Source organism: Camelus ferus, chromosome 19, assembly GCF_009834535.1.
Source record: "Camelus ferus isolate YT-003-E chromosome 19, BCGSAC_Cfer_1.0, whole genome shotgun sequence".
Classification (NCBI taxonomy): domain Eukaryota; kingdom Metazoa; phylum Chordata; class Mammalia; order Artiodactyla; family Camelidae; genus Camelus; species Camelus ferus.
The window spans coordinates 33,524,749-33,551,710 of record NC_045714.1 but is presented as its reverse complement, the minus strand read 5'-3'; the positions used below and the strand labels follow the sequence as shown (position 1 = coordinate 33,551,710).

The 26,962-nt window shown below is 44.7% G+C and overlaps 2 protein-coding genes and 1 long non-coding RNA gene across 5 annotated transcripts in view; 1 reads left to right on the top strand and 2 right to left on the bottom strand.

The window, feature by feature from the left end:
* LOC116657972 overlaps nucleotides 1-9,796 on the top strand; it is a 12,916-nt gene extending 3,120 nt beyond the window's left edge. The window contains exons 2-4 of the long non-coding RNA XR_004313171.1: nucleotides 766-775; nucleotides 1,161-1,165; nucleotides 9,729-9,796. This is a non-coding gene — a long non-coding RNA (uncharacterized LOC116657972). The remainder of the gene's footprint in view (nucleotides 1-765; nucleotides 776-1,160; nucleotides 1,166-9,728) is intronic.
* Nucleotides 1-17,514, bottom strand: part of SNRPB (small nuclear ribonucleoprotein polypeptides B and B1) — an 18,317-nt gene extending 803 nt beyond the window's left edge. For 2 of the 3 annotated variants that reach the window (XM_006187123.3, XM_032461978.1), the window contains exons 1-6: nucleotides 7,493-7,647; nucleotides 5,210-5,361; nucleotides 3,363-3,474; nucleotides 1,790-1,942; nucleotides 935-1,073; nucleotides 490-615 (exon numbers count right to left, since the gene is read on the bottom strand). In XM_006187123.3, the coding sequence (XP_006187185.1) occupies nucleotides 490-615; nucleotides 935-1,073; nucleotides 1,790-1,942; nucleotides 3,363-3,474; nucleotides 5,210-5,361; nucleotides 7,493-7,495 (685 nt within the window). In that variant the 5' untranslated portion in view covers nucleotides 7,496-7,647. Of the gene's footprint in view, nucleotides 1-489; nucleotides 616-934; nucleotides 1,074-1,789; nucleotides 1,943-3,362; nucleotides 3,475-5,209; nucleotides 5,362-7,492; nucleotides 7,648-17,387 lie in introns of those variants that run through there. The other variant, XM_032461979.1, reaches the window with a different exon arrangement.
* ZNF343 (zinc finger protein 343) lies at nucleotides 11,750-26,962 on the bottom strand. The gene is given in 7 exon segments (XM_032461977.1): nucleotides 11,750-13,671; nucleotides 13,674-14,033; nucleotides 17,388-17,514; nucleotides 19,447-19,505; nucleotides 19,661-19,926; nucleotides 20,244-20,311; nucleotides 26,847-26,962. Coding segments are annotated over 5 exon segments (1,365 nt in total). The 5' UTR covers nucleotides 19,779-19,926; nucleotides 20,244-20,311; nucleotides 26,847-26,962; the 3' UTR covers nucleotides 11,750-12,970.

The window sequence follows — 26,962 nt, the reverse complement described above, 5'->3', positions numbered from 1 at the left end:
GAACACTGGTATGGGAGTCAGGACACTGAGCTCTCTCTGGGCCTGTTTCCTTATCTATAAAATGAGAGGACTGATATACATCAGCATTTCTCAAACTAGAGTTAAACAGATACATAGTAAATAGCGCAGAGCAAAGCCCACAGCCCCCTCCTTAAAATTACCAGACACTCCCAAACCAAAAGGCCTAAGACAATTCCAAAACCTTAGTCAGTCATGCAATAGAATGCATTATTTCAGTGCCCTGAGAATACTGCCTTGGACATTGAGAAGCACCCTGTGTTGAGGGCTGCTCTCACTGTTCTAAGAGGGAGGTGAGGTCAGTTTAAGAAATGTTTGTTCCCTCTTTCCCTTCTGGACAAAGATGTCCTTTAAGAGTTCACTTTCCTAGGCTTAAGGCCTGAAAGTATGGTCAAAATCCAATCTCCCTACATTTCCCATCCCAACATGGCTCTAGGGAAAGAAGTCAACAGTCCTGCTGCAGGCACTTACCTCGCATCCCTGGGGGAGGGGGCCGCATCCCCGGTGGGGGCATGCCCATTGGAGTTCCTCGTCCAGGGGGGATCCCCATTGGGGGACCCATGGGAGGCCTCATACCAGGAGGTGGGCCCATCATGCCTGCAAGAGAAAAGCCCCAAGAATATAGATCAAGTGTCTGTCTTGACAAGGTAGCAGGAAATATACAAAACTGTCCACCAGGTTCTGAGACAGATGGACCATTCCACTCTCCCAGTCCCTCCTAACAAACTCAGACTTGAGCCAAAGAAGTGAGGCTCTTGTCCAGCTAGTTCCACAGTCAGTTAGCCAGGCTGGATTTCAGAGTAATCCTGCTTAATTACACAAACTCGTCATCAGTTTCAGCAAGGTTATGTCTCATCATGAATCCAGCTAAGGCATCTTTTATCAACTAGCAACAGTCTCCTGATGGGCTCCTCACCTGGAGGGGGTGCCCCTCGGCCCATAGGTGGGGGAGGACCCGCACGGCCAGGTGGGTACTGGGTTGGGGCCCCTGCGATACTGGCTGTAGCAGCCGCAGCAGCTGCTGCGACAGTGCCTCTTCCTTGTGGGGTCATCACCTGAGAGGACACAGGAAAGATGTTAGGCAAAACAGTACAGTATGATGCTGTGTTCGACTTTCCTCCCCAACTCGGTAAAAGAAATAGCAGATGTCAAATCCCCTATGGTACAACTCATGGCATGAGACTTCCTATCTAAAACTATCTGCCAGAGAAGATCAAGCTTGAATGCTCAATTCCCATCTTCTAGGCCTAAGTTAAGGATGCCCAATCCAAATCTGAGAAGGCAAACAGGACTGGTAATAAAAGGTTGTAAGAGAGAACAGCTGACCCTTGGACATGAGTTTAAACAATTGGGGTCCACTTATATGCAGATTTTCTCAATAAATACATACTACAGTATACAATCTTGGTTGAATCCACAGATACGAAGACCAACCGTAAAGTTATATGCAGATTTTGACTGCAGAGTCGGCATCCTTAACCTCTGCACTGTTCAAGGGTCAAATGAATGCTTCAAATTGTTGTCACGGGAACACTTTGCTCAAATACAGTTGGCCAAAATACTTTGTTATGCATCTCTTCAATAACATCAACATAATATATAAAAGCATGTTTTCTTTTTTGCTTAACTCTGGTACCACACATGAAGCAGCACAGTGAAACACTGATTGCCTGACAAAGATCAGCTGGTCATTCTGGACTCCTCCCAAACTTTTGACCCTCAATCTTTTATTTTAATCACCAGAAGCTGGTACCCTTCCCCAACTCCTCACCTGCTGGGACGGCCCACCAACCCCACGGACTGGCCCAGCAAGTCCTGCAGGAGCCTGAGGCATGGGAACACCAGCCGGAATTCCTCTGCCAGCAGCCCTGCCAATGCCTGGGCCCCCAGCAGCTCCAGCAAGTGGCACTCGGGCAATACCAGTCTGAAAAATAAAGATACATGCTAAAATGCTTATGACCTAGAGAATCAGAAGTACATTTTGAGCCAAGAGAATCCCTCAGATTTATAGGGCATCGTAACAGCTTATAAACACTACCTACCCCTTATGTGTTAACACCATTCCTCCTCCACTCAAGATTGCATGCCTAACAGGCTAGAAGAATTTAAGAGGAAATCAAGAGAAACATGCCACAATTCAACCTATATGCATGCCTGTGAAAATTAAACAAACAAAGAGCCAGGGCTCCATTCAGAAGGGTGTGTATGGTAGACAAAAGCACCTGACCTGGCATGTGGTTCAGTCCTCTATGATTCTCACCCGGTGGGTGACAGTGGGCAAGGACACCCACAATTCTGGGACTGTTTCCTCATCTGCAAATGACGCTGTTATGATAAAACTAGAAGGTTTACAATGGGCTACATTAGAGTAGCAAATTCTACTGGAATCAGACACCAAGAGTTATGAATAGGTACATATGCTGTGAGTCAAAAATATGATAACATCCCTTGCAGATATTTACATTTGGGAAAAACTTCAACGTGAGCGTCCAAAAAGAAATAGCTAAGATAAAATACTCTATACTCACTTGAGAGAGGATCTTTAAGTCATTTATATAACTTTTTAAAAGTATACAGCAACTGGAAAAACTTTACAATGTTAAGTGAAAAAGCAGAACGACATATTACATACATATTACACATTAAGTAAAAAAAACCCAACACATATGTGGACAAAAATAAAAACAAGAGGATTATTCCTTTAATAATGTCTTCAAATGAAAAAGGGAAAACAAACTTGGTTCGATTCTCTAAAGCCTCTACTATTTCTAAATGTAGGCTGACGTTAATGAACTAAGATTGCCTGGAATCAGATGCCAGTTTTACCACTTACTTGTTGTGACATCTTGGGCACGTTACTAAACATCAGTTTGTATTATCTATAAAGTGGGAATGGTTCATCTCAAAAGATTGTTACACGGATTAAATAACATACTGAAGAGCAGATGCTCAATAAATGTTAACTATTATTCCATAACTATACTATATATATTCTGTTTGGAGTTACAACTTTTTAAGGTCCAACTAGACTGTCATCACATTTAACAAATGACCCAGATGGCCTTAGGTGCCTCTTCTAATGACTCACTATGTATATTAACAACTAAGGAAGAAGGGAGGGCTTTAAAGTTAGAAATCCTCAAATTCTAGTTCCTCATCTCTACTTCTTACTTGCAAGGTAGACTTTTTAAGATGTGTTTTTTTCAATCTGTAAAAGGGGAACAAAAACCAGAGGATGCCTGTGAGTACAGCGATGAGAGAGCCCCGCACAGAGCCTGGCTCAGGATGGGGCCGCCTTTGCACAAGGCTCCCTGGCCCTGTGCTGGCTCTCTGCTCTGACTTACATCTTTGGGAGGCGGTCCCTCTACTGTCATCGAGACCAGGTTCTCCCCTCGAAGTAGCACCAGACCAAGGACTCGCTTTTCTTCTCTTTCTGCTTGTTTTGAGTTCTTTGGTCTAAAGACAGGTTTAGGAGAAGAAACAAAAAAGCAAGCATCAGAAAAGGGGTGAAGTCATGCTCACCTACCTAAAGGCCCTCCAAGATTTGTTTTATACTCTATCTACCGACAAATGGTACACAGACCTTCCCTAGGACAGCTCCTCTGAAGAGTCTTCATAGGCTGACTTATCACCCCTTAGGTGGCTGTCTCCCAGGCCAAGAGGATATACAGACCAAGAGGCAGGTCAGTTGTCAAGAAAGCCTAGCCCTGGCTCACTCAACGTACCCTGTCTCTCCCTCCAGCTTAAGGCCTCGCCAGTGTCAGGTGGCAGCCTAAATAATTCTTCAAGTCAACTGAATCCCACTCACTCAGTTACATGTAGTATCCTTCTAACACCAATTTAACCCCACAGACCTGTAACTCCATTGCTCACTTCATATTAAAAATAGAAACCATAAAGGAAAAAGTTAAAGAGTTAACTATGTAGAAAGTACACCTCTGTCCTCAAAGAAAAACAGAAATCTCCCAACAGCAACAACCAGAAAAGGATGAGCAAAATATAAATGAATGTAAACTGGGAAAAATAATGGCAACAAGATAGGGAAAGGATTGCCAAAGGAAATATCCTAAAAATAAAGGAAACACAAAATACCCTGATTTTTCAAAGTAACTTAAAAGTTTCATTTTAATGATATTTTATATTAATAGTGGTTTTCTGTGGATGGACTTTTCTTTTTCAGCTTATCTATATTTTCTTATTTTTTAATAAAAGCATGTATTTCCCTTTCACAATGGGAAAAAAAGCCTGGGTATTTTAATTTTTTTCTCACATACTTTTACATACTTTAAAAAGATATTTTCCAATAGGCACTTTTTTATTATTAGAATAAAGTTAGTTTCACTTAACAAGACAGAAAGAAGAGAATCATTTGAAATAGCTCTACACTGATCTACTGGCTGACTGTGCCCCTGACACTCAGCCATCCCGACCACATGTTCTGTCCTGTACTACTTGACCTCATGCCAAAGAAAACAACAGTCCCAGAGGGAATCAAAGGGAATTCACAGCCACTGGCAATATAATATGGAAGCTGCATATGGCAAAAGAAAGCTGGATGGCAGCCACATAACCTCTTTGGGCCTCAAGATGCCCTGAATGTAAAATAGGATGAAAAGCCAGACCACATCTTTTAATAGGCTAGAAGCTTAAGATCTGAGTCCTAAGGCAAAGGGAGTCACCTACTGACAAACGGCATCGTAGGAAAGTAGAAAAGTATCTCCAATTGTTTCTCTAAATGCCAACAAAAATCACTGGCCCCAAACCCACAAGGGGAGCTGAGCACTTACCCTGAAGAGGGTCAGAGGCTTCTTAAAGCAGTTTCAGACCAGGCTGCATTGGGAGAGCCCTTTAGGCTACAGCTTTACAAATAGGCAATGAGGCCAGAAAATCAAGCTCTCCCCCCTCACACACCTGTGGGGAGAACATGAGAGCCCTTTACCCCAGTACGCAGGGGCATGCAAAGTCAGAGAAACAAAAAGCCTAGCCCTCCTTACAACTTGTACTCTGCTAAAAGTAGAGAGCAAGGCTAAGGAAGGAGAATTCTTAGTGTCCAACGTCCCCATTTAAATCTGCCCTCTAAAACAGGAGAGCAAGCCGAGAGGAACCAGCTTCATCACCACTTGTCACTTGACCCACCCACCCAATCCACTCCCCACCCTCCCAATCCCTCCCCCCACAGCCCACTCCTCACTTGATCTTCCTGAACTCATCACAGTCACAGAGGATCAAATTCATATGCTTGTCAAAAGCTTTAAAGGTGCCAATGAAGATGCGGCCATCTTGCAGGATGCACCTCATCCTGTAGTCGATGTGCTGCAGCATCTTGCTGCTCTTGCCCACAGTCTGCAAGGAGAAATTAGCAAGAATGAGACTCAGTTCTTTTGGACCCACAAACCCTTGATCTTTCCTTGAAACTTCTGCAGTGGCCTTCTTTTCCATGTCTGTCTTTCTCAACAGACTCTCAGCTCTGTCTTCCAGCTACAGCCCCTTCCCTGGGAATTCTCCCATGTCACCCTGTTTTCAGCCCTGACCTATTATTCCCCCTTCCCTTAAAATCACCTTTCTCACATTACAATTGCCTTTATCTATGTTGTGAGAGGTAAGATGTCTCCAAACTAATGAAACCCACCCATACCAGAGATTAGCCATCTGCCATCCTGTACATTACTGGTGTGATTCCAGGGCTATGGAACACCAACAACCCATTAAAAAAAACTGAATAAAAGAGCTAGAATGGGACTGGCAGTAAGAATCCAATCAACAGAGAGCTTTTTATAAGAAAAGAGCTGATCAGTTTGGAAGTGAGAATGGAATCCCCAAATCAAGAATTAGTATTAAAAAAAAAGTTTTCTGTTGGGGTCTCCATGACCGCCTTTAAGAGAGGAAAACCTCTGGTGACCAGAGTGCTAATCAGTTTGAACACATAATGAGAATATATAACTTGCTGTACTTCTTAATTAACCCAACAACATTTTCTGCTTTATAGCCTGGCTTCCAGTGTAGTTTTGCTAACTCATCCAAGTGTCTTCTAGGTACTAGACACTGTGCTTTCTATTCATCTTGTGAGCTGGGACAGAAACAGGTTTTCTGAACCTACATATATGTCTTGATCAGAATGTTGACTCCACCCTGGAGACCCAGATTATATGGTTCAGTCTTGTTTAAATGACCATTTTAACCAAACTGTAATCACAGCTTCTAACCACAGAGGTCCTGAACCTTTATGGAGACATTTATTGGTCCATATGCCTCGTATAGCTGGCTCTTAATGGGTGCTCACTGGCCAGCACTGCCATAAGCACTATTCATCTCACTTCACCCTTAAAATCAGCTTTTACAGATGAGACCACTGAGGATGTAAGAGGTTAAACTGTGTCGGAAGTTAGTCAATTGGAATCCAGTGCCAACTCTTCTAATCAATTCTCCAAACAATATCCTACTGTTTCCTCGTTTCCAGTTCACCCAATACATAACAGATACAGAACAGTTACCTTTCTAAACACAACTAAGTTCATGCATTTTGGGGGTTAAAATCCTTCAATGGCATTCCTCATCACCAACAAGATAAATACATGTAAAGCCTTTAATAAGCGGACTCCTGCCAATTCCTCCCACCTAATCTTCCACCTCTTGCCTCCCTTTTCCCCTGCGGGAATTTCAGTATAGCGCTACCCTTCACAATTTGCTCTTTGCAGTCCTTCGGATCTATAATATTCCCTCCCATTTTCGCTGAGAAAAAGGCTGACAATCTTTTAGGACTCTGCCGGGAATCATCTACTCCAGAAAGCATTCTTACCCGCCCCTCGCCGTTACTTTTACTTAATGCTCAATTACCACTCCGAATTATATTACCCGTGTCCCCAAATAGTGAACTCGGTGAAGAAAGAAAACACTGCATTATCTAGCCCCAACGCCTGAAAAGTCAGACATACTCAACACACACACATGCTGAACAGATGAGTCGAACTTTTCCTTCAAATACTCCTTGACCCTCCCGTTCCCTCCTTCCCATCTACTAGACCCATGACTGTAGTTTCGGTCATAAGCCCTTCCATTTCCGCAACTCCTTCTCAGACCCTCACCCGCCTTCCCAAGTCTGAGCCTCTCACCGGACCTTCCCCAGCCTTCCTGTGGCTCCGCCTAGCTCCGAAACCCCAGACACACATTTACGCTGCAAAAGTTTACTCAGCTCCTACGGGATCCCGAGCACTGTGCCTACGGCGGCGTGAGGGAGCCGCAGTTCTATCCTCGCCCCCACCGAGCTACCCCGGCCTGCGTCCCGCAGTTCCAAGCTTCCCCTCCCCCACCCCTCCGAGCAACCAAAGTCTGGATCTTTTCTGCCGGGACAGAGGGGCCACGGCTGGGGCCTTCACCACCCTGAGCGGCCAACCCACGGCGTACTCCCCCATCAGTCGCGGTCCCCACCCCAGAACAGATTCTAGAGCTCCCGCGCCCCAAGTCTGCGCCTCCTTACCATGGTGGCGGTTTTGATGGCTCAGATTCCCGCCGGATTCGCCTCCGCGGAGGCCTAAACGCCCTCCACTACCCAGCTTCCCGCCGCCGCTACCGGAAATTAGGCCGCGGGCAAAGAGGGGCCGGGTAGAAAGCTGCTTCCGGTCCCGGCGCCCTGGCCCTAGAGTTCCGGCCAAGGCGCGGAGCTGAGCGCTTCGAGCGGGGCGGGGCTTGGGACGGCGCTACGGTTAAACAGAACTCCGAGAGGCTTAGGATCCTTTGTTGGACATCTTCCTAGTTTCTGCCGGAACATGAGCTTCTCCTCTTCACCCTCATATCCCCCACACCCCACGCCCCAGCCCCTTAACTCTCGGTTCTTATCTCCCACCGCTCTACCCCGGCTTTCTACTCTACAGCATGGTCCCTGCTTTTCCGTGAACTTGCTCGAACGGCTTCTGCCTCAGCACCTTCGCATTTGCTGTTGCCTCTCCTGGAATGCTACGCGTCCAGGTATGTGCGCGGCTCACGCGCTAACTTTCAAGACGTAAGCTCTAATAACATTTTCCTACTGAGGGCTTCCCTGGCCGTCCTGTTAAAACGTGCAACCTTCCCACCCATCCCTGCTTTATTTTTCCTCCTTAACATTGATCGCTAATATACTATATATATTTGTTAGTTATTTTATTATCCCTCTCTATTAGAATTTAAGTACCAAGGGTATAGAACACTGCTTAGCACAAAACAAGAGCTTAATAAATACTTGAATGAATGAATGAATCAATCAGTCCCATCCAGTCCCATTACTTTTGAATGCTACCTGTATGCTCAGGTTTTTCAAATTTATCCCTCTAACCTTGGGCTCTTTATTTAACTCTTGGCCTTTTATAGCCAGCTGCTTGCTTGACATGGATGTTTAATAGGTATACTAAATTTAACATGTTGAAAACTGAATTCTTGATTCTAGTCACTCTTCTTCCCCAAACCATTTCTTACCAGCTTTCCCTATCTCAGAGGTTTCTTGGATTAATTTTAATTTTTAAAAAAACCGACAAACTTGGTAGTATCCTGATTCCTCTTTCTCTCCCATCTCATAGCCAGTCCGTCAGCAAATCCCATGGACCTCACCTTCAAAATATCTTGAATCAGACTGTTGTCACTTACGCCACTGCCACCATGCTAGTCCTAGCCACCATCATCTCTGCCTTGGATCACTGAATGAGGCCCTACCTGGCCTCTTTGCTTCCTCCCTGCTCTCACAGCAACCAGAGGGATCCTTCTATAATGTACTGGGATTATATCAGATCTTGTCATTGCCCTGCTGTCCACCTCCCTGTAACTGTCCCAGCACACGTGGAATAAAATCCAGCCCTGCATCCCTCTCCAGCCTCATTTCCCTCAACATTCTCCTCATCATCCTCCAGCCACACTAGTCCCCTCTTCCTGTTCCTCAAACCCAGCAAGGAGAGCTTTCACCCCAGGGCTTTTTAATCCTCACACCATCCCTAGAATTTATGTTCTGTCTCTCTGTTTCTGTCAACCTGTAGATGAAGAGATGGAAGCTCAGTGTGATGAGTTATCTTGCCCAAGGTGGCAGTCAGAACAGGAGTGTGGTGCCATCTGTCTCCTCAGCTACTTCCAAGTCCCAGCATGCATTTTAAAATGTTTATTTAACATCTACTAAGCCATAAACTGTTACTGGGATACATTCCCTTCCCTGAAGGAATTTATGTTCTAGTGAGAAGGGCAGACAATACACCAAACAAAAAGTATACAAAGTAATAAGAGTGATGGGGGAATAAATAAAGTAGGGTGAGGGGACTGAGAATGATGGGTAGCAAGCTTGGCTACATGGGCAGGAAAAGCCTCTCTGAGGAGTGGCTTGTGAGCAGAGAACTGAATGAATTGAAGGACATTCCAAATACTTCATTATAAAAGGGATCATACAATATGTGGTCTTTTTTAACTGCCTTCTTTCACTTGGCATAACGTTCTCAAGGCTCACCCCTGCTGTGGCACGTATCAGTGCTTCATTTCTTTTTATGGCTGAATAATATTCCATTATATGGATAAACCACTTTTGTTCATCCATTCATCACCTGTGGACATTTGGGTTGTTTCCACCTTTGGGTTATTATGAACATTTGTGTACATTTTCATGTGGTCATATGCTACAGTTCTATAGTTTTAGTTCTTAAGTTTAGCACTAATGCACTTCTGTGCACAGCTTGAGCTGGCGCAGCTAAGGGAGGCTGCTGGAGTCCTGGTGTGCATGCATGTGGAGCTGAGAGGGTCAGGGGAACAGCAACCAGGCTGGGGAAGCCCTGAGCCTCTGCACAGGATGAAAGTCAGATGACCTGCCTGCCAGAGAGCTGGTCCAGTGGGGCCCCAGGGTGTGTGCCCATGGGGCTGAAGAGAGGATGCAGAAGCAGCTGCCTGGGCCGGAGCCCAGGCCTGTGCTGTTTGGGCTCCTGGCTAAGCCGCCACCACCACCACCACAGGTGGCCCACTGGTGGAGAAAGCTGTGTGCTGCAGGCACTTAGCATGGGAGAAAACGGCACTGGCCGGGGAGCAGGAAGAAGTACTCTCCAGGAGCCTGGTGAAAGAGCCACCCGCACCAGGAAAGAGACTCCCCTTCCTCCTGCAATGTCACTCCAAAGCCCACTGCTGATGCACCTCGTGCCAGCTGGCAAAGGAAAATTATTGTTATTTAAAGGGCCCAGATCCATTTTCACAGATTAGGAAACAAAAGGTGAATTTGGAGCTGAGACAATGTATTGATAAGTGGCACCATTCCACACACCCAAACATACTCCACCATTGCAAGTCAGCACAATGCAGGACTCAGAGGGGAAGAGAGGCTAGCCAGTTCAACCTACCCTCTAAAGAAGGAACCATTCTTAATGAGAAACACAGATAAGATGTTGGCTTTCTGCTTGGATTCCTGGCATGATGGGAGCTTTTTATCTTTTGCAAATGTTTCTATTGTTGGAAAGCTGTGTTTGTGGAAGTCACTTTAAATTCTCTATCTTCTACATCTGGGCAATCACCAAGTGCTTTGAAGACTACCCTATGAAGTCTGTTCTCTTCTAGCCCACATGACTGTCCCAAGTTGTCCTGTAAATTTTGCCTGGACACCTGCAGTTCTGGCAAAGGGACACAAGGGTGAATGTGGCAAAGGATGAGGGCCCACACTCCCAGCATTCACACCTTCTCCCCACCAGAGCTGACTCAGGACCCACTGCAAAGCTGACTTTATGGCTGAGGGAGTTGGTAGAGGTTTCGGAGCCAGTGGCTCCATTGGACTTTTGCTGCCCCCTCCTTTGATGGAAGACCAAAACTAGCCTGTGCTTTTTGTGATTTTCCAAGCCTGATATCCATTCTGTGGATCTGGCAAACTCCAACTGAGCAAACAAATTTGCTACAGCCTTGGCAAACCCTCGCCAGTCAAGAGTTACTAGCTCAGGACATAGAAGTCAGAGCCAGGGCACACAGAGTTGTCAAAAATCTGGGCAATCTGGTCTCTGAGGGAGGAGGACTAGGAAAGGGTGTGATTAAAGGGCTGGGTCCTTGGGCTGAAAAACAAGGGCAGGGGTATGGCCAGTAGAGGGATGACATGGGTGTCATAAGCAGGACTGGACCCTCGGTTTGAAGAGGCAAGGAGATGTACCACTGGAGCTGTGTTTAGGGGTCTTTAGACTTAAGATTTGACAAAGAAGTAGCTAAGAGGTCCAAAACAATGATTAATGGCTGGAGAACAGTTTGGGCATGGTTAAAGGCCCTGACCCTGGAATCTGAAAGGCTGCAGAGGGAGTGTACTTAAAGGGTCCCTGGAACTGGAGGATATGAACAGATAATTAGGGAACTGCAATGCTTCAAGGGATAGAGAAGGATTCAGCAGAGACCTGAATAGACTGGAAGGAACAAAACCTAGGGAAGGGAGCTTTCACAGAAGCCAAAGTGAGCGATCAGTTAGGAGCAGAGGCAACTCAGCCCCCAAAGACCAGGGAAATTCCTTCCCCTCAGTCACCATGTCTCCAGAACCTACATCCTCCTCCCCACGCAAAGGCTCAGATTCTCCAGTAAGTCTACTAGATTGATTTGGGACTTATTTTTTCTCAAGGGTTGAATTCATGCAGGAAATCCAGGTTGAGAGCTTGAATTCCTTTCCAGACAGAGTGACTAAGATATACAGCCTGAGCTTACTGAAGATTTTATGAGCAGAAGGACAGGAAAACATGGGGAAGAATTCATGTTTGAAAATAAAACAAGTTGATCATTCTTACTTAAATAAAGCCTTTTACTTTTTTAATTCCAACTGATTAAAAAAAGTGGAAAAAACATACTTAGTTGTTACTGCCATCCTCACTCTCATAAGGAGTAAGTAGACTTCTGCAAGGTGAGTGAGGTAGCGAACTGATCCATGAGGAGGGACATCGGGCTAAGGCTCCACCCACAAACCCTGCCCACACAGGCCTCCCTGAGTGGCTCCTCTGCTGCAAGATGAGACGTAACTTACTGCTTAAGCTTCTCAGTCTCCCTCCCTGCCTTGTAAAGCTTCCCCCAAATAAGCAGTTCTGTGATCCTGTGATACATACTTGATGTGCTTCTCCTGAGTCCTCAGCCATTCTCCCCACACACACCCAGAGCTTTTATTCTGTATGCTCTGGGGTTTGTTGAGGGGTGTCTTATAGCCAAAGCCTTGTCCATACTCCTCATGCGCTTACGCGATCTTAAGAGTGGACTCCCTAGGGAGACAAAAAAGGTGGAGAACTGAGTGGTTTACTGGGCAGAGGAAGAAGCTGACCTGCACTGTGTTTGAGATGGTTCAGTCCAATGGGGACTTCGGGATCTGGGATGACCCTGTGAAGTTGTCCCAGCAGAGTCAAGGGCTAGGTTCTGTCTCCCCACACTGATCAGTTGTTGGCCAGGAAGTGCCCCTTTGGAAGGTGAAGTTCCTTGTGGCTGAGAGCAGGTCCAGTGAGGAATTCATCTCTGAGCCACCAGGAGCAGTCAGCTGGGGCAGCCCCAGAGTGTCCCCACACAAGGATTCTCCCATGTGTGAAGGCTGACTGGTCATCAGACCTTGCCCGCACTCCCTGCAAACACCCAGCTCCTCCCTGAGTGATCCTGTTGGTTCTTCGGCCAATGCTGGCCGACACTCCCTGAACGCATGATTTCTTCCCAAGTCGGCTGCTGGAGTCCAGTAAATGCTAACTCTTTGCTAAAGCCTCCCCACGGTCCCTGCACACACACACCTCCCATCTTTTTGCATCCTCTTTGTGCACTGAGGACTGACTATGGCTACAGTTACCCACACTGCGGGCAAAGGCTCCCCTCTGGAATGTGCCTCGGTGCCTGCCAAAGGCCAACACATCTCTGAAGCTTCACTCACCCTCCACACACACATGCACACATAGACCACTCCTCTCCAGCATAAAATGAGGTTTGACTAATTGCTAAAGTCCTGCCCATGACCCCTGCTACACCATGCTTCTCCCCCTCAGTGTGTCCTCTGGTGTCTGGTAAGATTTGACTTGTGGCTAAAGCCTCGCCCGCACTCCCTGCAAACATAATGCTTCTCCCCTAAGTGTGTCCTCTGGTGCAGGAGGAGCAGTGATTTCCGGCTAAAGCTCCACCCACACTCCTTGCACACGTAAGGCTTCTCCCCCGAGTGAGTCCTCTCGTGTATGACGAGGGTGGACTTATCACAAAAGCCTCGCCCACACTCCCTGCAAATATAAGGCTTCTCATCTGAGTGCGTCCTCTGGTGTTTGATGAGGTCTGACTGCCGGCTAAAGCCTCGCCCGCACTCCCGACAAGCATAAGGCTTCTCCCCCGAGTGCGTCCTCTGGTGTTTCCTGAGAGTTGACTTATCACTAAAGCCTCGTGCACATTCCAGGCACACATATGGCTTCTCCCCGGAGTGTGTCCTCTGGTGATTAATGAGGGTTGACATCTGGCTGAAGCCTCGGCCACACTCACCACACACATAAGGCTTCTCCATTGAGTGTGTCCAATGGTGTCTGATGAGGGCTGACTTATCCTTAAAGCCCCACCCACACTCCCTGCAGACATAGGGCTTCTTCCCTGGGTAGGCCGTCTGGTTTGTAAAGCAGTCTAATTTCAGGCTGCTGTCTTGTTCATATTCTCGACAGTTGGTTCCTCCATATCTTGGGGTCTCTCATTCCTTCACTCCTTTGTTTGCACAGGGTTGAGCCTGTGAACTGAGCTGGGCTCTCTTTCTGGAACCAAGTTGCCTTCTCTGGGACCTGCCGACTGTGCTCGGGGTGGGATGGGCAATGCCCTTGCAGGCTGGCTCTCCTCTGCCCTCACGAACAAGGGTCTGGAGACACCTTCTCTCTCCTGACCTTCTGTGCTTTCACTCCAGCAGCTTTGAGCAGAACACCACTGCCCCCAACACCCCAGGCCAGAGTCCCCTAGATAGAAGTGATTTTCTACACACACACGTGGGAAGATCTGCAGAACATGCTGGTGGAGGAACTGCTGACAGGAAAAGGCCAGAAGGCAGGAGGAACAAGGGTAGATGCCTGGCTTTGGTTCTGCTGGAGAGAGAAGGTTTTCAGTTAGAGAAGCCCTAAGTGGGCCTACAAGCTGTTCTGCCTTGTCTTGGACAGAGAGTGTCTTACTGCCACAAATGTAATTGACACTATACATACAACACAATTTGTTTCCCACCAAAAATTCCTTTACATTCCATTTCCACACAGTCCATTTTCTACTGCAATCCAGAAAATTCATAACAACATCTATGTCAGTTGGACTAGGAACCTTTCTGCTCTGTAAACAGCCTCAATTACCCTTAGCCTTTTCCTCCTACTAAATTAACTAAGCCATCAACACTCACAGTGATATAGACTGTCCACAACTCTGTTCTCCTTGGAGGTGACAGTCGCTATGACCTATGTGGAAATCTCCCTCATGACTTTTCTCATTACAAAAAAAGAAGACTGATGCACAAAAAAAACTACTCAGTCTGGCGGGCTTCCAAATGTAGAAAATAGCACATGAAACAGTATTTAAAGAGAGTATATTAAATAAATTTGAATTTCAGAGTGCCCATCTGCAAACATATACTTACTAGAAATTTCTAAGTGCTAGGTTCTCTACTAAGTGTGGTGGATTCAGCAGTGGACAAGAAAGACATGGTCCATGATTTCAGGATTTTGGCACCTTGGACCCAAACCAACCCATCACAAAGTCATCAGACTAGGCTATGGTATTTGCTTTGGGCAACAAAGGTTAGTGTAAAGTTAGTGCCTTTTTCGAACAAGTTTTAGCAGGCCCAGTGTGGTTCTATCACTGCTCCTTTCCCCCTTCCTTAAGAATCCCAGGTGCCAGATAGAGGATTCCAGAACCAATACAGGTGAAACACACCTGAACTGTAAGCAGTAGGTATATAAGTAAGAAATGAACATTTGCTATTATAAGCCTCCAAAGTTTGGTGTTGTTTGTTATCACAGCATTACCTAGCCTAAGCTAACTGAACTATCTCCCCTATGAAAGCTGTAAAGGTTATTTCAGGCAGTACCCTTGAAGAAGAGGCATCAGAGCATGAAAACGTGAAGGATAAGAGACAAAGAGACTAGTCTGGGAGGGAAAATAGCATGATCTCAATTTTTGATAAGTCTGAGGATAAACTTGTGTTGACCTGTAACCAAACAGAAGTGTAAGGATAAAGTACAGGTGAAACGTGACAAAGAAAATGGATTCATTATAATATGTGAAGGATAAAATCGTTGAAGTTCACAAATTGTTTAAGGGTGTGAACACAGACAGAGACAAGAGTATGGGACACTAGTCCTGTGGCTCCCTACCGTCCAAAGAAAAGAAAGAAATGAGACAAGCCCACAGGAGACAGTAAGCAGCGGAGTGCTGTGGGACGCTGTGGTGCTGAGCAAGACAGAGGAAACAGCTTCAGAAATGCAACTGGGATCCAGGCTTTCGATATCAAGACTAATCTGAACAGGTCATTTTGACATCTTCCTCTGAACCCATTAAGTGTAATAATACAGAGAAACAGAATAATATGACAGGAGAAAAACAAAATCTAGTTAGGTTGACTAACAAAGGCCAAATAAAACACACAGAACCAGACCGAAACAGATGAATCCACACTTAATCAGATGGAGCTCAAACTAGATGAAATCAGGTCAAAACATGTCAAAGAAGATGCAAATGGAACAAAGCAAATCTGACTAATTCATATCAGGGAGGCAGCCATGCCTCTTAAGGAAACTCCTGCCTAACACTAGTTTGTGCCTCAAAAAATGTGATTCTTCTCTACCTACTTTATCTAGAAATATAGGAATGCGTAGAACCACACCATTCAAGGTGGTAGCCACCAGCTGCTAGTTTTCTGAGCACTTGAAATGTGGCTGGTCTGAATGAAAATGTGCTCTAAGTGTAAAATGACAACCAGATTTTGAACACTTAGTACCCCAAAAAAGTAAAATATCTAATTAATTTTTATATTGATTACATGTTGAAATGATAATACTTTGATATACTGGGTTAAGTAAGATATATTAAAATTAATTTCACCCATCTATTTCTCCTTTTTTAAATGTGGTGACTAGGAAATTTAAAATTACTCACATGGCTCACATAATATTTCTATGGACAGCACTGGTCTAGAACAAGGGGTGGGAAAACTGTAGCCCACAAGCTAAATCTGACCCTCTGTTTTTATATAGTCTATAACCTAAGAATGACTTTTACACAAGGTCCTGGGTTCAATCCCCAGCTCCTCCACTAAAAAACAAATAAATAAATAAGCCTGATTACCTCCCACCACCAAAAAAAATGTATAATTAGAATGACTTTTAAATTTTAAATAGCTGGGATTTTTCCCAACTATTTGACTTTTGTCAAAAGAATAATATTTCATGATACATAAAAATTACATGAAATGCAAAATTCTGTGTCCACAAATAAATTCTTACTGGAACATAGCCACGCTCATTCATTTACCTATTGTCTATGGCTCCTTTAGCCCCACAAGGGCAGAGTTGAGAGTGGTTACAGAGACCGCATCACCCACAAAACCTACAATAGTTACTATCTGGCCCTTTACAGAAAAAGCTGGCCAACCCCTGATCCAGAGTCATGTCGCAATCAAAAGTATTTATCAACCTAAATTTAAAGAATCAGTGTGCATGTTTAAATAAATGAAAAAAAGATGGCTTATGAAACCCAAAAGCCAGACAAACTTGGACATTTAATTCTAACTTCTGTCACAGAAAGCATTTCTCACTACCCTCCCCTTGCAAACTGTGCCTCGGCTGCAGTTCCTTCTACCTGGCAGGCACGCCCCTTCCTAAGGCCTCAGCACCAATGAGTCTCTCACCTGAAATGCTCTTACCCCAGACACCTAGAGTTCGAACTCCCTCACCACACAACATCTTTGGTCAAATGTTACCTCCTTGATGATTTCAAATATCTAGTTTCAAAATTCAGCCAGCCACCCCTTCACACTCAATACTCCTCTATCTTGTTCTACTTTACTATTTATTTTTTTATGTATTGCTTACGACCGTCTTACATACCATATTATAATATCCTAGTATATGTAATAACTATAAGTGGAGTATAAAACGGTTAATAATTGTGAATCACTATGTTGTACACCTGAAACATATAATATTGTAAATCAGCTACACCTCAATAAAAAAGGAAAAAACTAAAAATAAATATTTGCAAAATTTTAAAAATAATAATATCCCTGTATACAAAGCTTTTTGTCTGTTAATCTGTCTTATACTAGGAGGTAAGTCCCCATGGGCAGAGATGACCGTTTCATTTAGGAACATGTTCTAAGTGTCTAGAACATTTTCTGCCACATAGTAGGTGGTCAATAAATCTCTACTGAATTAACGAAGGCTAGAATACAGCCTCACCCAACGAAAGCAGGTTCCTGTAATTCTCCAGCATCACTTCTCTGTACAGGTTCCTCTGCTCAGCGCTCAGTCTCTCCCATTCTGCCTCCGTGAAGAACACAGCCACATCCCTGAATGTAAATGGTACCTATAAACAAGCAATAAATTAGGGAACAGCAAGTCACCATCCATCTTCCCAGTGTGAGGAGCACATCTGGTGGCCCTGGAGAATCTGGATATGCAAGAGGTTGGTCTAATTCTTCTCGGAGTACACGATTCTCCACACCGAGTTCTTCTGGGCATTACTACGGCTTTGTGTTAAAATCTGAGGAGAGCATCACTGATGCATATACACATTCCTGGCCCTCGGACACTTCTGATTTCATTGCAGAAATGATTTGTTAATCAATTTGAAAACCTCAAGTAGTGTTCAGGGACCTGGTGGATTCACTGTGGAGGAATCCTGAGATGTAGAGTAGAAGATGGGCTGGAGAAGGGAAAAAGCATCACATACCCGGGGCTTGCGCTGGGCACTGGGGAATGGTGAAGATTTAGAGGAGAAGACGGAAGAAAACTTCAACTGAGGAAAAAGCAGGAGTGAACAGATGGGATCCGGAATAAACATTTTTGAAGAGTTCAGGTTCCTAAATGGGAGCTACAAAATCACTGTCTTTGCCTGGTATTTTGACAACCTTTTAAAAATAAAGCCTCTAATGCCTGACTCATAAGCTAGAGCAGCAAGGGCAAACCTCAGTTTTACTGTGCTTCACTTACTGCCCTTCACAGTTAGCGAGTTTTTCACAAATGGAAGGTTCGTGGCATCTCTGCATTGAGCAAGTGTATTGGCGCCATTTTTCTAACAGTATCTGCTCACTTTGTGCCTCTGTGTCGTACTTTGGTAATTCTTGAAATATTTCAAATGTTTCATTATTATGTTTGTTACAGTGATCTGTGATCAGTGATCTTTGATGTTACTACTACAACTTGCTGAAGGCTCAGAGAGGTGGCTACTAGCATTTTTTAACAATAAAGTATTTAAAAAATTTTTCTGTCCAACTATTTTAATTTTGGGGGGTGTTGGTAATTAGGTTTATGCATTTACTTATTTACTTAATGGAAGTACTGAGGATTGAAACCAGGACTTTGTGCATGCTAGGCATGCGCTCTACCACTGAGCTATGCCCTCCCCCTACAATAAAGTATTTTTTAATTAAGGTGTGTAGGTTGTTTTTTCAGACATAATGTTATTGCACACATAATGGACTGCAGTATAGTATAAACACAACTTTCATATGCACTGGGAAACCAAAAATTTCATGTGACTTGCTTTACTGTGATATTCACTTTACTGCGTACAGGTTACTGAGTCAGAGAAAACTGAATTGAAATTCTGGCTCTACCATGGACCAGATGAGTGTGGCCATGCACAAATCACACAGCCTCTGAGCAAGGCTTTCCCTCTCTGAAGCAAAGTGTGTTACCACCACCACTATCATCTCACGGCTATTGTTAGAATTAGGAAGAAAATGTTATGATGTCTGAGATTTATCTAATAATCCAATAAGAGGTGTGACAGGGGTAGAAATGAAATAAGACTGGCCGTTACAGGTGACTGTTAAGCTGGACAATGGTATCTGGGGGCCTGTTTCTACTATGTTCTCTACGTGCATATATGTTTGAAAATTTCAGTAATAAAAAAGGAAGAAGGTAGTATCATTAGTGTGGATGTGGAGTGAAATTTTATAGTACATTTGAGATTTTTAATAATTTCAGTTTTTCAAAAACATTCCTTATTTTTTAAAGTTTCCTGGACTCAATATCAATCTTGGGTGTATTTTTCGATGTGGAAAATTAAACACAAATGCAGGAAACATTATAAAGTGACGAACACAGTGCTTGACACAGGCACAAACTGCCTGCATGTTGATGCCTTTTCCCTTCCCCAGAAAAATATACACCTTTCTCTGGAAAACAAGCCAGCATTTCAGAAAGTAAATAAATAAATAAATAAATAAATAAATAAATAAATAAATAAATGAATGAATGAATGAATGAATGAATGAATGTAACGACAACTCACCAGTATTTTGGGCTTTCCCTCCTTTTCTTGAAGCCAGTCAGTATTATTAGAAGGCAAACCTAGAGAAAGAAAAAGAAGCTGTGAGAAACCAGGGCTCCCACGATGCTCCCAGAGTAGCTCCCCCATGCCCTGTGTGATAGAGGAAGCTGTCCCTTACCTTGGAGCCCTCTTCCCTCTTCCCTCTTCCCCTCTCCTGACCCTCAGCAGCTCTCACCTTCTGCCTTATGACTTGGAGTCAGTGTCTTCATGGTCTCGACATCCTCCCTGTTCTCCAAAGGCAAAATCTCCTCCCAGTCCTGCTCTCCCCTGACAGAAGGATCAGGCAACGTCATGGCCCCAGAGGCACCCCAGTGTTCGCCTTGAAATTCTGCCAGAGGGCCCAGTCAAAGTTATCTCATCTCAAGATCAATTTCTGCTGCCTGCAGCGACTTCTCCGAAACTTACTTGTCAAAGCCCATCTTGTTTCCCTGGAGCTAGGACCTGTGGGGCAGAGAAGCAATTTGACTGTTGCCGGGACCCTTCTGGGGGGAACTAAGCCTGTGCCTCCTCAGCAGGGCTCCTGTCCTCTCACACCCTCCTCATTCAACACACAGGGAATGTCTCAGTCTACAGGAGTTCCTGGATTTCTTTACCTCATTCCTTTCCGGCCTGTAGGCCCTCAAGTCTGCAGGCCTTTGTGGTAGATTTTATGTCATCATTCCCAATTATTTGTTTCTCTGTATAATTCTCTGCCCCTGACATTGGGTTTGGACTCATGATTGCCTTGGACAATAAAATGTGACTGAAAGTGACAGTACCACTTGTAAGCACTGCATTATTCCACCATCTCTCACGTTCCGAGAGCACATCTCGAGGAGAGGGAGACCTATTTAAAAAGAAAAAAAACATAAAATCCAGAAGCCAGTAAGGAAGAGGTAGATAAATTTTATTACACATCAATCAGAAAGTTCAGTTTAACAAGGATAGCTTTAGGAAAGTTGGGAGATGGGGATATGTATGTGTGTTTAATCTCTGATCATCTTTTATAAAAAGTACTGGAGGTATACATAGAAAATTAATAAAACTGATTATCTACGGGAAATAAGCCCATCTTTGTTTATACTGTCATGACTGTATCCTAGAATTCAAAAGTCCAAATAAAAACTAGAAGTAGTACCAGCTCATACAATTCAGTATCAAAAACACAAACAACCCAATTAAAAAACGGGCAGAAGACCCGAATAGACATTTTTCCGAAGAAGATGTGCAGATGGCCAACAGGCACAAGAAAAGATGCTCAACGTCACTAATTAACAGAGAAATGTGAATCAAAACCACCATGAGATATCACTTTGCACGTGTCAGAATGGCCATCATCAAAAAGACCCAAATAACAAATGGTGAGGATGTGGAGAAAAGGGAACCTTTCTCCACTCTTGGTGGGAATGTAAATTGGTGCAGCCACTGGAAAACAGTATGGAGATTCCTCAAAAAACTAAAAATAGAAGTACTATATAATTCAGCAATTCCACTTCTGGGCATATACCTGAAGAAAAGGAAAATACTAATTTGTGAAGAGACATGCACCTCACGCCAGCGAACGCTGAACATCTGCTTTGAGTTAGGTGCTGGGCTGAGCTTCGCAGATGGTGATGAACATGACAGGGTCCCACACACGGGAGCCTAGCCAGAGCAGCAGACCCCGCAAGCTGTTACATGAGGGCCACAGTGTGAGGGCAGCAGTAAATGCCAAGTCTCCTCTCCCCCTTCCTGACCTGCTCTGTCTCTCCTCAGCCTGCTCACTGACAGAACCAACCACACCATTGCCCACACTTGACCTTGGGGTCCTCACTGACTCCATCCCTCCCTCCACACCATCCCAGTTACAAAGGCCTACAGATTCTGTCTACCTCAGTGCTCTCTCCCAATCTCTCACTACCCTCTACCAGCTGGGAAGCTAAGACAAGCTAAGACAGCAATGGCCTTCTGACTAGGGTCACCAGATGTTGAGCCCACGCCCTGCATCCTTAATCCACACCTCCCACAGTCAGCTCCACGTGCTGTTGGCTAAGCTAGTCCAACACTTGGAACACTGCAGCGAATTCAACAGAAAATACCTGCCCTCATGTAATTGGCATTTTAGTGGGCAAGAGATGAACAAAAATAAAATAGACCCCTGAAAAAGACACAGTACGTCAGATGGTGGTAAGTACTAAGGGGACTAGAAGGAGCCTGGAAAGGGTGGGAGGAGTTGTGATTTTAATGAGTGTTTAAAGCAAGACTTGCAAAGGTGATTACTGAGTAGGTTTGAAAGATACGAGGAAGTGATTCATGTGGGTAATCATGTCAACAGGACTCTGAGGGAAAGACAGCCCGCTGAGAAGCCCTAATGCAGGAGGGAGGCCTGCTGTTCTAGGAATAACAAGCTCACCAGGGCAGGAAGGACGTGACTGAGACAAAGCGGTGACACACAAGAGCAGAGGTAATGGGGCGCAGATGATGCCCAGCCTGGCAGCGTGCTGGGTTCGATTTCATTTGGAGTGAAATGAGAAGTCACTGGAGGACTCTGAGCAGAGGAATAACACGCTTTGATTTACATCTTAAAAGAACTCTCTGGCTGGTAGACTAGGAATAGACCTTCTGGGGACAGGATAGAGCAAAGGAAACCACTAAAAGACTATTGAAATAACCCTGGGGAGAGACAATGGACCAAAGGGGAAACAGTGGGGGTGGTGAGTGGCAGTCACATCCTGAATTTCCTTATCGTGTGTGAGTTTGAGACCAAGAGAAAAGTCAAAGAAAGATGATTCTATTGTTTTGCCCTAAGTAACTGGAAGGATAAGACTTCATCCATCAACTGATACAAGGAAAGCTGGGACTGGAGCGCATCTCAGGGAGAAGATCAAGAGTGTGATGTTGGAGAGATCAGGTTTGAGATGCTTAACAGAGACCCAAGTGATGATGCTGAATAGGCAAGCAGTCATATGAGTCTGGAACTGAAGGAAGAGGTCCAAACTAGACCTCATATGGATGGATTTAAAGCCCTCAGATTGGAGATAACCCCAGCAGGGGAGTAGCTGGAGGAAATGTCTGAGCCCTGGGGTACTCCATAGTTAGGAGGTGAGGAAGAAAAGGAGGAGCCAGCAAAGGAGACAGAGAAGGAGCAGCCTGTGAGGAAGGGGAAACACGAGGAGCCCGTAGGAGCACGGACCGTCCTGGAGCTGAGTGAAAAGGTGTTTCAAGGAGGAGGGTGAGGCCAACCATGACAACTGCTGTCAAGATGAGTAAGATGAGGATTGAAAATTGACCGCTGGGTTTAGCACGTTTGGTGACCTTGACAAGAAGGGTTTCTAGAGGGCGGGTTACAAAAGCATTCCAAAGTAAATGGGAGAAGAGGGAGGGTATAGCTCAAGTGGTAGAGCAAGTACTTAGCATGCACAAGGTCCTGGGTTCAATCCCCAGTGCCTCCACTAAAAACAAACAACTCTAATTACCTCTCCCCTACCAAAAGAAAGTAATTAAATAATACAATAATATATGTTTTTAAGTGAATAGGAAATAAAGGCAGCAAGTTTCAACTTTCTATAAAGTCTGTACTGTCTTTTTGAGTTTTGCTGTAAAGAAAAGCAAAGAAATAATAGCTGAAGGGAGTGATTAGGTCAAAAGTAGCTCAAAACCACCAGTGGTTCCCTAATGGCCACAGAATGAAGTCCACGCTCACTAACTCGGTATTTAGGGCCTTTCCTAATAATGCCCCAACCCCACTTCCCCATCTGAGATCCCCTGACCCTCCATCTGGGTCCTCCAGCCAGACAACAGGTCTGCTAAGGCCCTCACAGTCAATCACTTACTCCATGGCACCATGGCAGAGACCCAGGATAGGCAAGAACTCCCTGCTCCAGTGGGACAGACAGACAGAGGACTCGTGGAGAAAGGGCTTTGATGCTACAGGGCAGAGGGTAACTCTGAGAGGAAATCCAGGCATGCACTGCAATGGGGTGAATGTGTGAGTAAACCAATCAGAGGTCAACTGCCAAACAAGAGAGCACAGAGGAGTAAAAGAGCACGGGATGGAACATATTCCCACATGGCTGCAAAACAGAGTCCAAAGGGAGTAGGCAGGAGGGGTAAGGCTGTAAAAGTAGGTTGAAGGATTATTGATATTAATCAGATAACAATATTAATCATCACAGCCAATATTTAGTAAGCACATACTATACGCCAAGCACTAAAAGTGCCTTACAGGAATTATTACATTTCTTCCCCACAAAAACTCCATGAGATGGGCACTGTTATTTTCCCAATTTTACAGATCAGTAAAGGAAGGCACAGACAGTGAAATAACATGTCTAAGGCTACAGAGCTAGTACATGGTGAAGCCAAACTTCAAAGCCTGGCAGTCTGTATCCAGAGCCTACACTCTTCTTAGTTGGACTGAGTCAGAGAGAAGCAGTAAAACATGGCCCTTTTGATCAAGTGAGTAGCATATTCATTATTTTTACCTCAGAGGAACAACTGAAAAGGCAGCGTGGAAGGTGAACCAGAATGGGGAGAAGACATGAACATCTGGTAGCACAGAGTGGGGCTGAAGGGAGGGGAAAGGACAAAGTGTATCCAAGGTGGAAATGAGAGGACTTCATAGCTAATCAGATCAATAGGAAACTCAGAAACAACAAGGTGGCCAAAAGGATTCAGAGCTCCAGTTCATGACAAAGGGTGGAAGCTGTGGTCATTACAAGAGATCTAAAACAGGTAACGAGAAAAGGAAGGGACAGAGAAGTCACCTCAGTGAATTCCAGGGACTTCTCCCTCTCATGCCTCTTACCTGGACTGTTAAGAGTGCAGGAATGGGGTGAATATAGCTCAGTGGCAGAGTGGGTGCTTAGCATATGCAAGATCCTGGGTTCAGTCCCCAGTATCTCCATTAATAATAAACAATAAAAAAAAATTTTTAGAGTGCAGGGTTTGAATTGTGAAATGATTTTTTTAAAGAAAAATGGGAAAGTTTTTAAACAAACTGAGAATTAAGAACACATTAAGGAATGGGGGTTTATAGCTCAGTGGTAGAGTTCATGCTTAACATGTATGAGGTCCTGGGTTCAATCCTCAGTATCTCCACTTCAAAAAAAAAAAAAAGAACACATTAAGGAATTACTATTAATTTGATTATGATAATAGTATTGTGGTTATTTTTTCAAAAATAGTTCTTCCCTGTTGGAGATGCATACTATAGTATTTATAAGTGAAACGATAATGTTTGGGACTTGCTTCCAAATACTTAAGCCAGGAAAAAAAAAATCAGAGATGAGGGACTTCAGATGAAATAAGAATTGTAGAATGTTGGTAACTGATGGAAGTTTCAAATTCTGTTTCTATCTACTCCCAGTCAAGTTACACAGTAAAAGTTCCTTAACCTCTACAAAGTGCCACTTCTTCTGGCAAATTTGATTCTTAATGTTCAGTGTGGAGGGAATAAAATATTATGGAGATTGTAAAGCCCAGTGCCTAGCACAGAAGAAATACCTAGCAAATGGTAGTAGTTATCATCATTTTTTTATTTTACAACAGCTGACAGTCCTGGGAATCCAGCAGCCAGGATGAAAAGGTGCTGGGGCAAGAATGGCGGTAACCCAGACCAGCACTGGTCTGGGGTAATACTTCCTGTAAAGGCCCCTGCCCTTAAACCAGCCCTGGCATCCTACAGAAACAAGCAAGTCCTCTGAGCCTCTAAAGGGACACTGCTGCGCACAAGACGTCAGGATGAGCAAAGAAAATTTGTCCAGGGTTTGGTGCACAGAAGACACTGCAGAAACCAGAAGGTAAGCGGAACCCACCTGAAAGTGGACTGTCAAGAGCCCAGAGTTCCTCTCCTGTTCTACATGGGAAGGCAGGAATACGAGAAAGTGGACCTGAGGATAAAACAGGCGGTAAGAGTTTCAGGGCTGTCTCTTGGCCCCCAGATATCAGACTAAAAATCCCAAAATTTAAAATGAAGGTACTCCTCTTCTTTAAAAAAAAAAAAAAAAGCCTCAGGTCTGTCAAAGAAGAATGTAGACAGCTCCCTGGGGACAGAGTCAGGTGTGAGCATCAGAATACAGCCCGCCCTGACATGCTATTAAGTAGGGAAATCATCCTTTATTAGCAGTAGTAATAATTAATACTTACTAAACTCTTACTATATAACAGCACAAGTCCAGGCACTATACAAGTTTTGCCTCCCAGAGGCCCCATGAGTTAAGCCTTCTGATAAACCTGGGCAAAGTTACAAATCTTCACAAGTTGACAGAGCTAGAAAGTGCCTAGATCTGAACTCCAGATGTGGAGTGCCATGCCCTGAGCCAACTTGGGTCAGGGGTAATGTTACTGATGGTCAGCCTCTATGGGATGTGACAATTTTCAAAGTGTATCCACACACAAGTTGAGGGGATGTATGTAAAACAAGATTGGCAGTGAATTAGTAACTGTTGAGTCTGGTAATAGGTCCATGGGAGTTCACTGTAGTATTCTACTGGGTGGATTTAAAACTTATCCTTACCCCAAAATGAAAAACAAAATTAAAGGCTTGATACCTGGGCCTTACCAGGTACCAGAAGTGATTTGGAGAGTCAGCCAGAAGACCTCAGAGATCTCCACCCCACCCAACACTGCTAAGTCTCAAACTAGAGGTTTGACCCCCAACACTTGAGGGAAAAGCAGGCAAACAAAAGCAGCCAAACTAGCCACTTACATTACAACCAAATCCGGGGTCTTTGTCATAAAGCAGAGTAGGCCCGGGGACCATAACAAACCCTGGGACAACGGGCCCCAAGGAAGCAGACCTGCTCCCACTTAAAAAACTGCCTATGATAAATGAAAATATTACCAAACTTCCAGTCTGGATGAAGGTCATGACAACATTGCTGTGTCAAAAAAAAAAAAAAAAAAAACGCCTATGATGCAGGCCCCAGCAGTGCAGTCCACCATCACTGGAGGATGTGTGTCTCAGGCCAAAATCTCCCAACGTCCTAAGAACCCCTGCGACTCCAGAGCCAAGCCATTCCTCAACGGCCCCCTAGGGATATTTTGCCCACTTTGGGCTCACCTCCACCCACTCTCAACAAACCAAGGCACAGCAGGGCCCGAGATGCTTTCTCCTCCACCCCACCACTGCCCAATCACCAATAGGCCATATTCAGCCCCATCAAAAACAAAACAAACAAAACTTGACATTCACCGTCAGTCCTAGGTTCCCACAACCATTCAGAGAGGCAGGATCCAAGTGCTCCAACGCCGAAAAAAAACATCTAGACATTTACTACCCGAGCCGCGCCCCCACCACAGGGCATGTCTGGCCCTAGCTGAACTTATCCCTGTGGCCCAAATAAGCACCGGGGACGCGCGTTGGAGCTGCTCCCCCTATTGGGAAGTTGCCCAGAACGTACCTTTTCAAAAAAGAAACTAGAAGTTCCAAGTCACTCGCCCCAGCCAAGGAAGGAAGGTCCGCGTAGCGCCCCGCAACTCAGGGATTCGCGGCTGTTAGAGTCTCATCCCATTTCCC